At 44.5% G+C, this 12,569-nt stretch overlaps 1 protein-coding gene across 1 annotated transcript in view; it reads left to right on the forward strand.

Moving 5' to 3' along the window:
* BPIFC (BPI fold containing family C) overlaps positions 1-12,569 on the forward strand; it is a 53,576-nt gene that overhangs the window by 21,518 nt on the left and 19,489 nt on the right. The window contains exons 2-6 of the mRNA XM_006137975.3: positions 3,871-4,010; positions 4,989-5,062; positions 8,074-8,201; positions 8,521-8,632; positions 11,893-12,021. Of these exons, the coding sequence (XP_006138037.1) occupies positions 8,096-8,201; positions 8,521-8,632; positions 11,893-12,021 (347 nt within the window). The 5' untranslated portion in view covers positions 3,871-4,010; positions 4,989-5,062; positions 8,074-8,095. The remainder of the gene's footprint in view (positions 1-3,870; positions 4,011-4,988; positions 5,063-8,073; positions 8,202-8,520; positions 8,633-11,892; positions 12,022-12,569) is intronic.

Here is a 12,569-nt window from a genome sequence, read left to right on the forward strand (position 1 = left end):
TTCCAAAATAACTCTGCTGTGTAGACATACTCTAAATCCATTCCCCCCCGCGTAGGTCTCACTTTTGGAGATTTTCCTGTTTGCAGAATGAAGCAATCCCAGCAGCCAATGGGTAAAGTTAGTAGCAAGTTCTTATCATAGACTTGATCTCTAACTAAATGCTCCAGGGATTGCATGGCTCCCAGGGATTGGTGATGTGATATGGGGCTTTACATTGCCAGATCACCATTTAACATTAGCACTCTTTTGTGCTCTCAGTACTCCCACTGCTGACATTTAGCTAGTATGAAGGAGGAGGAACATCCTGAACTTGAACGGAATGCAGAAGACAAGGGGCATGATTAAGGGAACAGGAAGCAGGAACTGGAGGTTGGGGTTCAGAAGGAGCCAGGCTTGGGTGGGTGGATAATGGGAAGATATGTGTGTGGTGGGGTATGGCTAGAGGAGAGGGAGAGTGTGGTAGGAGCAAGAAGAAGAAAGGAGCAGAGGGGGTCTAGAACAAACTGGGGTTGAGGCATCCAGGAACAGTGCAAGAGAGAGGGAGGTTTGACAAGTGGACAGAGGCAGATAAATCTCTGACCGATGAATAACCAGTGATTCCAGCTATGTTCTGGTAGAATAACTTTTTAAATGCCTAGGTATGCTGATCTGCTGATATAAAAATGTTCTTTGAGTGATTGCTCATGTCCATTACATATAAGTGTGCACACGTAGCGTGCACGCATAGTCAGAAATTTTTCCCTTAGCAGTACCCATTTGGCCAGCAGGGGAGCCCCCTGGAGTGGTGCAGATATACCAGCCAATATATGCCCCTGCTGGCCCTCCACCCTCTCAATTCCTTCTTACCACCTATGATGGTCGTTGGAATGTGTTCTTGCCAAGCAAGTGCCCTTTAGCAGTCACTTGATTCTAAAGTTCTTTGTTCTAGTTTCAGCAGTTATGGTTCTTAGGTCCTTATCAGTTCTCTAAGTTGTTGTTAAGTACTGTTTTCTAGTGCTCATCAGCAACAGCATCAATAGGCTCAGCCAGTCCCGGCACTGGGGTAAGCCCGAGTCGATGGCTTGACACGCCCCATCAGCCAGATCACCGACTGCGTCTGCCTCCGCCCCGCCCTGGTTGGCATCAGAGTATTCAACCTACTCAGAGGTAGAGTCCACATGGTCATCCAGGGGGATCCAGGTCACGGTCCTAGCACCAGTCCCATTCCCACCAGTCATGGCACCGGAGCACCTCCGCTCATCAGCAACAGCATCAATGGACACAGCCAGTCCTGGTACCAGTGTTGCAGCAGTCCTGGCCCCCACAGGCTCCAGGCCCATCTCTGGCTATTTTGGACCCCATGGGCCTACCACCAAAGCCAGTGCACATGGGTCCCTCTAGACCAGAGTCAGTCCTCTCTCGGTCCAGGGTGCCCCCTTCAGCGACCCCACTGACCTGGTTGCCTGCATCAGGGCAGTTGCTTCCCCTAGGCCAAACCTCCCCACGGCCCTCAGACACCAAGGGCCAGGTGGTCTAGCCACCCACAAGGCCCTCACCGGTGGCTTCTCAGGTCTTCTTGCAGGCTGCGGCCCCTGTGGAGATAGAGCCAAAGGGATTCTTGTCTTCCTCCCCCAACAAGGCCCTGGGCAATACTCTACCTTCTATGGACTCTAGGGCACACCAGGACCTCCTTCGCCGCCTGGCCCAGAACCTGGGGATCCAGGGTGGGAGGGTGTTGGAGGGCTCCGACCCGACTGTCGACATCTTGAAGTCTGATACTTCTACCAGAGTCGCCCTCCCCATTAACAAAATGGTGGCCAAACTTTCTGAGTCCCTCTGGCAAACCGTGGCCTCTATCTCACCGACAGACAAGAGGGCCACGCGTCAGTACTTCATGTCCCAGGAGGGGAACAAATATCACTTCTCCCATCCTCCTCCAGGGTCCCTGGTCATCCAGGTGGTGAACTTAAGGGAGAGGCAGAGCCAACTGGGCGTTACCCCCAAAAATAGGGACACCAAGAAAATGGACTTGTTAGGCAGGAAGGCCTATGTGTTGGGAGGCCTCCAATTTCACATAGCGAACCAGCAGGTTTTGCTGTCTCGCTATGTCTATAACACCTGGGCCTCCCTGGATAAGTTCACCGAGCTACTCCTCGGGGACACTCGGCCCAAGTTTAGAGCCCTCTCAGAGGAAGGCAGGTAGATCTCTAGGGTCACACTCTAGGTTGCCCTCGATGTGGCTGACGCGGCTGCACATGCCATGGCTATAGGGCTTGTTATGCGCTGCAGCTCCTGGTTGCAGGAGTCTGAGGTGCCTCTTAAACTACAGAACATCATAAGAACCTCCCCTCTGAGGGCCCGTCCCTATTCTCCGAGCAGATGGACCAATGTCTGCACGGCCTCAAAGATACCCGAGCCACCTTAATGTCCTTGGGTATTCACACCCTGGCTACCTAGCGGCATTCCTTCTCAGTCAGGAACACCCCTGGGTCTTCCCAGCAGGGTATATGCCCCAACTTCCATCACTGCAACAGGAACAGCAACAGGAGGAACAGCAGACGCCACACCCGACCAACCCACGACCAGAGTCAGTGCCCGCCTATAAGTCCTTGAGACACCAGAGACAGCCTACAAGCCCTTGCCCCTCACCTTCTGGACCATCTATTCCCTTTCCACCGGGCCTAGGAATCTATTATCTTGGACCATTGGCTCCTAGAAATGGTGGGAAGGGGGTATGTTATCCCTGTCTGTTCTCCCCTGCCCTCCCATCGCCCTACCCCATCCCTCATCAGGGACCCCTCTCATGAGCTTCTCCTGCAGGAGGAGGTGCTTCAGCTCCTCTCCTGGGGGTGTCAGGCAGGGGCTTCTATTCCCAGTATTTCCTGGTCCCCAAAGCCAAGGGTGGGTTTCGTCCCATCCTGGACCTCCAAGATCTCAACACCTTCATCGTCAAGACAGAATTCAAGATAGTGACTCCATCATTCCTTCCCTAGCCCCCGGAGACTGGTACGCTGCCCTTGATCTAAAAGATGCATATTTTCATATATCTATTGTGCCCCACCATTGTCGGTTCCTTCATTTTATGGTGGGCAGGAACCACTATCAGTTTACAGCCCTCCCCTTTGGGCTTTCCGCTGTCCCCGGGTCTTCACGAAGTGCATGGCCATCGTCGCCACTGCTCTCAGAAAATGAGGCATCCAGGGTTTTCCCAGGCCTGGACAACTGACTCCTATGAGGACACTCTGCCAGCCAGGTATGGGCCCACATCACCCTGGTTCAAGAACTCTTCTGGGAGCTGGGGGTATGTCTAAACTACACCCCTCTGTCGGCAGAGAGATGTAAGTTAGACGTATTGAAAGTGCAAATGAAGCCAGGATTTAAATATCCCACACTTCATTTGCATAATGGTAGCCACCGCTTTTTTCAAAATGAGGCTTTTCAGAAAAAAACGGCAGTTTAAACGGGGAGGTACTGTGGGCTCTGCAAATGACCCTTGCCTTTAGTGAAGCTTCTGAGATTTTGGCACTTCACAAGTTTCTGTTGTCATAAAATGGGTTGAGCAAATATTGGTTCTCACACTCAGACAGGATCTTGTCTCTTTGTGGTATTATTTCCACCAGCACTCAGGGCAGGAATTATGACAGACTTTTTTATGGTGTATTATCATATTGCAAACTCGTATCTGTTCTTCAGTTGACTATCATCCATAGAGCTCTTGCGCTATTCCTGCTGGTGTCCCCTTGCGCTGAAAATCTAGGTTTGTAGTTATTTTTCCCTAAAGGTATTAAGGAGCATTTCTCCAGGTTGAATTTCAGTGTATAAGAAGGGTTAACTGTCCTAGCTGTTGCATTTATATTAATCTGTTTTTTCATTTTCCTGTTGACTGAGCAGCAAAGAACAAACACGCTTCCCAATATGCTAAAGACCAATTGAAGAAAGAGGAGAACTAGAAACAACCTTGCCAGGCTGTGTATTAAATGCAGACGTTTCAGTGGCGTAAAGCTACGGGGCTGTGCTGGGGTACAAATCAGGTAAATGTTTTATGTCTTGTTTTTATGTGCTATGATTCCTTGTATGAATTTGGGGTATAGACAGGAGCAGCTACCTCTCTTTAGTGGTTCATAATAGCAGAAGAAAGTTTTGGTTCTGATCACACCAGAGGCTACAATGAAGAGTCTGGGTGATAAACTCTAAGGGATTTTCTATAATGGTAGCTATAAAAGCTATGAATATTGTAATATATTAACAAGTATTTGGCTACTTTTGTGAGTCTTTATGTTACTGTAATATTTGTAGAAAACAGTAGCAAAGCTGTGGTGGAGGTTTGGTCTGTATTTGTTAGTGCACAAGCTTGTTTGAATGGAAACCTTTACTGGAAAGATCTATCTAAACTTTTTAGGGAATTAGTCAGCAAAGCAGCCATAAAACATCAAACAGAAGAGCCTCAGGCTGAGATATAGTTCTGGTCAATAAAATAACTTGTAAAATTTGGAGATCTACATAGATGGAAACAAAGGAGCTTTTTCTCTTCCTTTTAAGGAATTGAAGATGTTTGAAAACCCGTACCTTAGAGAAAAAAAAGAATGACAAGAGTGGTTTATGTAAATGAGGGAGCTATTTTGGAGATACAAGTATCAGAGTAATTATGTGTGAGACTCACTGGAGTCAACATGTAACTTGCATATTATATAGCTACTCTAAGTTGAAGTATATGTTGGTCAGGTAAAATTACCCAGGTCTTATGGCTCTCTTTAGACAGCTTATGCAGGTGGTGTAATGAAACAATTTAACCCATATCCATAGAGACTGGGGTTCAGAGGAAAGGCTGAGTTTCGGTGCTGATAGGACAGGTAATGTTGGTTAGTTGGGGGAAGCAACCAGAAGCAGTTATGCAAGTCCCCTTGATAACATGAGAGAATATATAGGCCAGATGTCAAGGCATTCCCCTAGGATATGAGAGACCCAGCTTAGATCCCTGCTCTAAGTGATATTTGTACAAACTGGAACAGGTCCAAGAGGAGTTATTGAGAGAGCTCCCACTCAAGCAGCATACGCACTTGAACCCAAGTCTCCTACATCTCACGTGAGTACCCAAATCACTGGGCTATTGGCTATTTTGGGGTGGTTTCCTTTCAATATCATTTTTTATGTAAAAGATTGAAAGGACTAGGTTTTTTTCCCCCAGTGCAGATTAGAAATGTTTTTGAAATCTTGAATTTTTTTGTGGAATGGGAAAATTGTTTCACACCCAGCTCTATTTCAGAGTGAAGTTCAGTTAGTTTTAACCTATAAACTCCTAAATGGTTTGGCTCCTGGTTACATGAGAGACCATTCCCTCTGTGAGATCACTGCTGCTGCAATCAGTGGAGGTCTTTGAACTAAGTACCAAACTGCCTGCTTTAAAAGAGAGGGACCTGGCTCTGAATGGGAATTTTTCTGAATGGAGACCGCAGCTCTGGATTTCACTATCCCATTTGCTCTGTCACATCCTGATCTTGCCTACTGCAATGCTCCTCTTTGGCTTTTGAGGAACAAGTGACCTGAGGAATGGTTTGTTCAGTTGATTGTGATGGGTCTTAATTTGCAGTGTTATTTTGTTGGCAAAGCTTAGCTATGCAAAGGTGTATCTTTAAAATCTGGATTTTAAATTACTCTAAACGTGCCTAGAACTATAGGGGTGGGTGCATTTTAAAATGGAAAGCAAGGAAAAGTGTTTTATTCTCTATATTCTTAATTTTTCTTTTGTTCTTTATGTGGAATGATAGTTCATTGCTTTACTCACCCATGTGAGTTCAGCTGAAGACAATGTGACAAAGCTGTTCTGTGGAGCAGGTTAAAGACTGAACATCCCTTTTCCACACAATTTAGATGAAAGTTACCTAATAACTATACAATTTGAACTATTTAAACCTGGCTTATGAGTGCATTGAGTCCAGGAATCACAGGATTCATAGGAGTTAGAGATAGGAAAGACCCATTATATCAGGGGCTCACAAACTTTTTCACATGTGGACTGCCATCATCACACACAGATTGAATGCCACTGCATACCATCCTGGTGGTGGTGACTACAGGAATTCCTTACATGGAAGAATAAAAGTGGCAAACATTTAATGTGCATTAGCTGCTAATAATGCAGCATAGCCATTGAGATCAAGAAGAACCCTCATGATGTGATCAGTCAGCCCTCCAAGCAGTGGACCACAGACCACAATTAGAAAATGTCTGTATTAGCTCATCCAGTCCACTTCCTTGTGGGATTGTTCTCTTCCGTACGCTTTCTAGTGCTTTGGCCAATCTAATTGTAAAAGCCCTCAGTGACAAGGGCTACATCTAGACTACAAGCCTCTTTCGAAAGAGGTTTTTTCGAGAGCGTCTAGACTGCAACCACTGCTTTTGAAAAAGCAAGCACCCAGGCACTCTGGATGCTCTCTTTCGAAAAAGCCCTGTTTTCATTCAAGAATACCTTTTTTCAAAAGAGCACTTTCAAAACAAGGCGTTCTTCCTTGAAAAATGAGGTTTACCATGGTCGAAAAAAAGCCACTTTTTTTCGATTTAATTTCGAAAGAATGCAGCGGCAGTCTAGACGCAGGGGAAGTTTTTTAGAAAAAAGGCCACTTTTTTTCAGACAAAAACCTATAGTCTAGACACACCCAAGGTGTCCACCATTCCTCCTGACAGACTGTTCCACAGTAAATCTTGCTGTCAGCATAGACATTCAGCCTAGCCTACATGCACTGAGGGTCATATAATAGTCATAGAATCATAGAACACTAGAGTTGGAAGGGACCTCAAGAAGTCATCGAGTCCAGTCCCCTGCCCTCACGGAAAGACCCAGTACTGTCTAGACCATCCATAGTAGATGTCTATCTTACCTTCTCTTAAATATCTCCAGAGATGGAGTTTCTACAACCTCCCTAGGCAACTTATTCCAGTGTTTAACCATCCTAACAGTTAGGAACTTTTTCCTAATGTCCAACCTATTCCCCCCCTTCTCCCCTTGCCCAGTTTAAGCCCATTGCTTCTTGTCCTATCCTCAGAGGCCAAGGAGAACACTTTTTCTCCATCTTCCTTGTGACACCCTTTTTGATACTTGAAAACTGCTATTATCCTCTCTCTGTTGTCTCCTTTCCAAACTCAACAAGCCCAATCCTTTCAGTCTTCCTTCATAGGTCATGTTCTCTAGACCTTTAATCATTCTTGTTACCCTTCTCTGGACCTTCTCCAATTTCTCCACCTCTTTCCTGAAATATTCCACTTCCAATATTCTAGTCACAGAAGCTCAAATAACATGGTTGGCTGCACTCATTCACCACAACAATGATGAGCTGTGCAGAGTTGCTACTAACTTCTACATATGGGTAGAAACCATGGGTAGAAACCATGCTTTATATCTGTGGGTATCCACATCCACAGATGAGAATGTCCATATCTGCGGCTCATTTTTGCAGCTGCAGATTCAAATTTTGTATTCACACAGGGTTGTATTTATGAGAGTGCACAGAGTCTACATTGTCTAGACCACCCCACTGGAAGTGGAACCAATAACACTTTTTTTAGGAATAAGCATTTGCACATCTAAAATGTCTTCTCTCCCCCCTCTCTCCCCCAATCCAGTGAGCTGCATGTTGGCTGTCCACCATCTGCCACTTCATTTCAGTGTTGGCCTATGTACAAGCCGAGGCTTCACATCCTCTACCATCGATGTTCCCAGGTGCACAAGGGGAGCACAGATCTCCATCTCCTTGGTAGCTGCTGCTCTGCCACATTATCGCTCCTCAGGGTGGGGCTGGTAGCAGTATAGACCAGAGAAGAGGAAAGTGCAGTAGCGCCCCTATTTTTCACAGAAGGCTAGTGTCTGCAGGAAGACAGAGCCCAGGGATTTTGGATGGTGTGGGCGCCCCTGTAAGCTCAACAAAACAGTGTCAGTTAAGTGCGTCTGCATGCTGAAAAGTCACTGGTTGAGTCTCCGGATCCTCACTGCCCACTTCTGTCCCATCCATAGTGGGGAGACAGTTGCTCCCCAGGCTATTAATAAGGCAGGAGGCTTTTGTGCATGCATCTGCATGGTTTAATTATAAATATTGTCCACAGGTCACTGTGAAAACAGGAAAAGATGCTGAAGTGTTGGTGTTTTTTCCTCTTGTTACATTGGCTCATCCAGCAGCTTGATGCTAACCCTGGGCTCAAAGTGAGGATCACGCAGAAAGGACTGGACTATGGTAAGTCTGATACTTCCATAGTACATTGCCGCAGACTTTATTATTATATTGAGCCCTTAATACCAAGTATAAGAATACCCTGAGAGAGAATGAGTTGCTCACAGCTATAGAGAAAAGGAAGATTTAAAGATAAATGTAAGAAGGGCATGGCTTGGTGGGAGGGAGAAGAGGGTTTCATAGATATGGCAGGGTATGTGAAAGAGCATCCCCTAAATACAGTGAAAAGGGGGTAACATTAGAAATCCCCTAAACTTGAAGTACATTGTGTAAACTTTTCAGCTATATTAGTGCAGCTGAAGAGGTCTCTGTACCCTTGCAGGCAAGGAGATTGGGCTGAAGGTCCTGAAACAAAGAATAAAAGACGAAAAGTTCCCAGATTGGAGTGGTCGGGAGAAATCTGGAGTTGGGGATGTGGACTACATACTTTCAGGGTGAGCAAACTAGGAAAGTGTCTTTTAAAACAATAACATGAAATAGCTCTTTGCAATATAGTGTCAGCACACTGGATGCTATCTTTGGTACTGTTGTTACAGGTTGTTCTGAAGATAACACCGTGTCATGCATTGCTTATTATTTAAAGGGGAAAGGACACATTTATGATTTGAGGCCTAAAACAAATCCTACTGAAGTCAAAGGAAAGACCACAATGCACTTTGGATCAGGGTCTGGGTTACTTGCCTCTGATTGGTAATATAGCTGTGAGAGAAAATTAAAAGTATCATGCTATCAGCATGATTTGGTCAGTTGTCCTGATGCTTGATTGACACCTAAGATGTAGTTACTGGAAATCTGCTTGACACAGTTATAGGAAAGAAAGAAAAAGGTAAACATTGTATTCTACTGATTGATAGGAATCCTTGCAGGACATGCTCATATTTTCAGATGAATAAGTCACACTGTACCTGAAATACAAGTGTATGACCCCGCAGGTAAACCACTAACCATGATTAAAGATCGCAAAAAAAGAGGACAAACTAAGTCTCTCACACTTAACGCAAGAGATGCAGAAATTGTAGATTATTTGGAGTAATGAAAAGTACAAAATTAAAAATATACGAGACCAAACTTTCAAAAACAGGACTGACAAAGAGTTTTAAGCAAATATAGGTATGTAACTGTTTTGTTTGCCTTTGATTGCTCAGTTTACCTTAATTGCATGTACAAATCACAGACATGAATGCACAAAGGTCAGACAGATGTCTAGCTGATTGCTCATATAAGCATTTACCTAATTTGCATGCATACTTGAGCTAACAGTATATATGAAAACACACTGGCATTTGCAAATGGGACATCAGTCTTTGAAAATTTGGCAGATACAATATCTTAAAAAAAAACTACAGGAAGGTACCAGGTGTCTCTAGAGATTAGTAATAGATTTGGGTGAATATTGCAAAAGTTATTAGTGAACATTCATTCAAACATTTTAAATGAATATGCTTCAGCGATGATCATGCCTCTTTTGTCTTTGCTTCCCAGAATTAGTCAAGTGAATAAGATGATTGGCAGGGATATTCTCCAATAAAGCAGTTTGTAAATAGATAGGGCCCTACAAAATTCACAGCCATGCAAAATGTGTCAGACTATGAAATCTGGTGTCCTCCTGTGCAATCTGGCCTTTTGTGTGCTTTTACCCTATACTATACAGGTGACCGGTGTTTCTCAAATTGAGGTTTCTGACCTGAAAGGGAGTTGCAGTGGGTCACAAAGTTATATAAGTTAAGGGGGGTTGCAGCATTTCCACCAGTGACGGGGTGAGGTCACAGATGACCCCTTGGGGTGATTCCTGGGGTGCTGACAGGGCTACTTCCACCGTCTTGCTCTCTGGGGCTTCTCAATGCCCTGTCCTGCTGGGCCAGCTCCCTGGTCTCCCCGTGCCAAGGCACAAAACTGAGAATCACGGCCCCCACCAAGAAGCAGTACAGACATTCTGGTCCAAGGAGAATGCATTTTAAGATCCAGCTTCCTGGATTACCACTCCCCACATGGGATCAAACCCCAAATAATTAGTTAGGTAAGCTCCCTTTAACAAGGAAAGGGGGGATGTGCACACTGATTGCTCCCCCAGGTAATAATTGTTTACACTGGGCTTGATAGTAAGTAAAAAGTGATTTTATTGAGTAGTAGGATTTAAGTGGTAATAAGAGAGAACAGGCAGAGCAAAGTAGATTACAAATCAAAAGTAACAAAAATGCTTAGCTAATTCTAACACTAAAATCCTCAGCACAAACTTATTATAAACTCACCCTAAAACTGTTTCTGTTCCAGCTGCCTTCCAATCCAGGGTACTCTCCCTTCCCCTGGGGTCTCTGGTTCACCTTTCTCTGGTGTGTCCAGCCAACCAAAGACAAAAGACTCCTCCTTTCCTATTGTTTTTAAAGATTCCCTTATTGAATGGGGAGTCACCTGGCCCATCCCTACCATCCACTGATAAGACCTAAGGACAAAAGGCTATTTGTATATGATTGCCCAGACACTGAGGCCTCCCTTGATAACTTTCATTCACACATTTAAAACCCATAAAGTATTCCCTACTCCATGTGTCTAATTTTACGCACAAGAATGATTCATACACCAAAAAAAAAAAAAAGATAAACAGATCCATCAGATTAAGACATGAAGACTGACAGGTTACATGAAGTAATTTGTTCAAAGTACCTGTGAGTTATGTACATTTATGTCCATAAGTCCAGTTCATAAAGCATTGGGGCGGGGTGAATCGTCACACCACCCTTACTTCAGTGCTGCCTTCAGAGCTGGACAACTGGAGAGCAGTGGTTGTAATGCTGGCCAGGTGCCCCACTCTGAAGGCAGTACCTGGCCAGGAGCAGTGCAGAAGTAAGGGTGGTGTGACGGTTCACCCTGCCCCAATGCTTTATGAACTGGACTTTATGAACTGGACTTTCAGAGCTAGGCAGCCAGAGAGTGGCAGCTGCTGACTAAGGGCCCAGCTTTGCTGGAAGCAACCTTCCTTCTGCACTGCTGTGGTGAGCTCTGCCTTTAGAGCTTGATTCCTGGCAAGCAGCTGTGCAGAAGTAAGTGTAGCAATGCCACAAGCACATACAATAATCTTGTGACACTCCCCACCCCTCACTCTTTTTTGGGTCAGGACTCCTGCAATTATACCACCATGAAATTTCAGCTTTAAGTATGTGAAATAATGAAATTTAACATTTTAAAAATCTTATTACCATGAAATTGACCAAAATGGACTGTGAATTCAGTAGGGTCCTATAAATAGATGTTGCGAGAACAGTCACATAACATGAATTCAGAACTAATAATTTCAAAAAGTTGCACTAGAATCTTGATTCTAAGAGATGAGACACATTCATAGACTCATAGAACTATAGGACTGGAAGGAACCTCAAGAGGTCATCTAATCCAGCTCTTCATGGTGAGGGAGGACCAAGTAAACCTAGACAATCCCTAACAGATGTTTGTTTGACCTGTTCTTAAAAACCTCCCATGACTGGGACATTCATAATATTCATTTTAATTAGGAATTGAAAGAGGGCACAGTTCAGTCTAGTGCCGGAGAGGGACGTTTCTGCCCTGTTGGAGGGCTCTGCTTTGCTTCTGAGAATTTCTGACTCTCTGAAGTTTGACCCTGAATCAAGTTTAAACTTTGATTCAGATTCTCATTTGCTTTTGGAATGCAAATTAATATCTTTTTTTCCTCCTTGTATAGGGTAAGAATTAACACCATTGAATTCCCAGATGCTTCTGTATCCCTCATACCAGGGAGTGGGATTAAACTATCAACTCAACATGCTTATGCAACCTTCAATGCAAACTGGAGTATAAGGACCTGGTTATTGTAAGTATAGACTTGTGTATCCCAAGTATTTTCTGGTGTAAGAATTGAAGTGGAAAATTCAAAGTTTAGTAACCAATGTCTCTTTTTCCAAGTACTTGATATCAGTTACCAACATCAGATTGATAGCAAACACCATCATGTCTCACAGAGCTCTCCAGTGCGAGACATTCTCTTCCAGTTAAAATTGCGATCATACCACAGATACGGCTGCAACTACCTGGCTGTCTTAGCATATATTTATCCAAGCTTGAAGTTACACCTCCAGGTCCAGTGCAGGCATACCCCAAGAAGCACACTGTGAAATCAACAGCCTAGAGAAAGTGGAGGCGAGTGACTTTAAGCCATCTTTATACCCTGTTGCTCCTGGACTTCTCTGGGACTAGAGAACCCCCCAGGACTATCTAAATGACTGTTTACTAAGTAATACTGTGGGCGAACACTTGTGACAAAGTGATCATTCTATATCAGACCCATCAGTCCTTTTCCTCAGAGGAACCTGCACAACACTTTTATAAGGCCAGCCAGGGAGCTTTGTCTTAAATTCACAT

Source organism: Pelodiscus sinensis, chromosome 1, assembly GCF_049634645.1.
Source record: "Pelodiscus sinensis isolate JC-2024 chromosome 1, ASM4963464v1, whole genome shotgun sequence".
In the NCBI taxonomy this organism is placed as follows: domain Eukaryota; kingdom Metazoa; phylum Chordata; order Testudines; family Trionychidae; genus Pelodiscus; species Pelodiscus sinensis.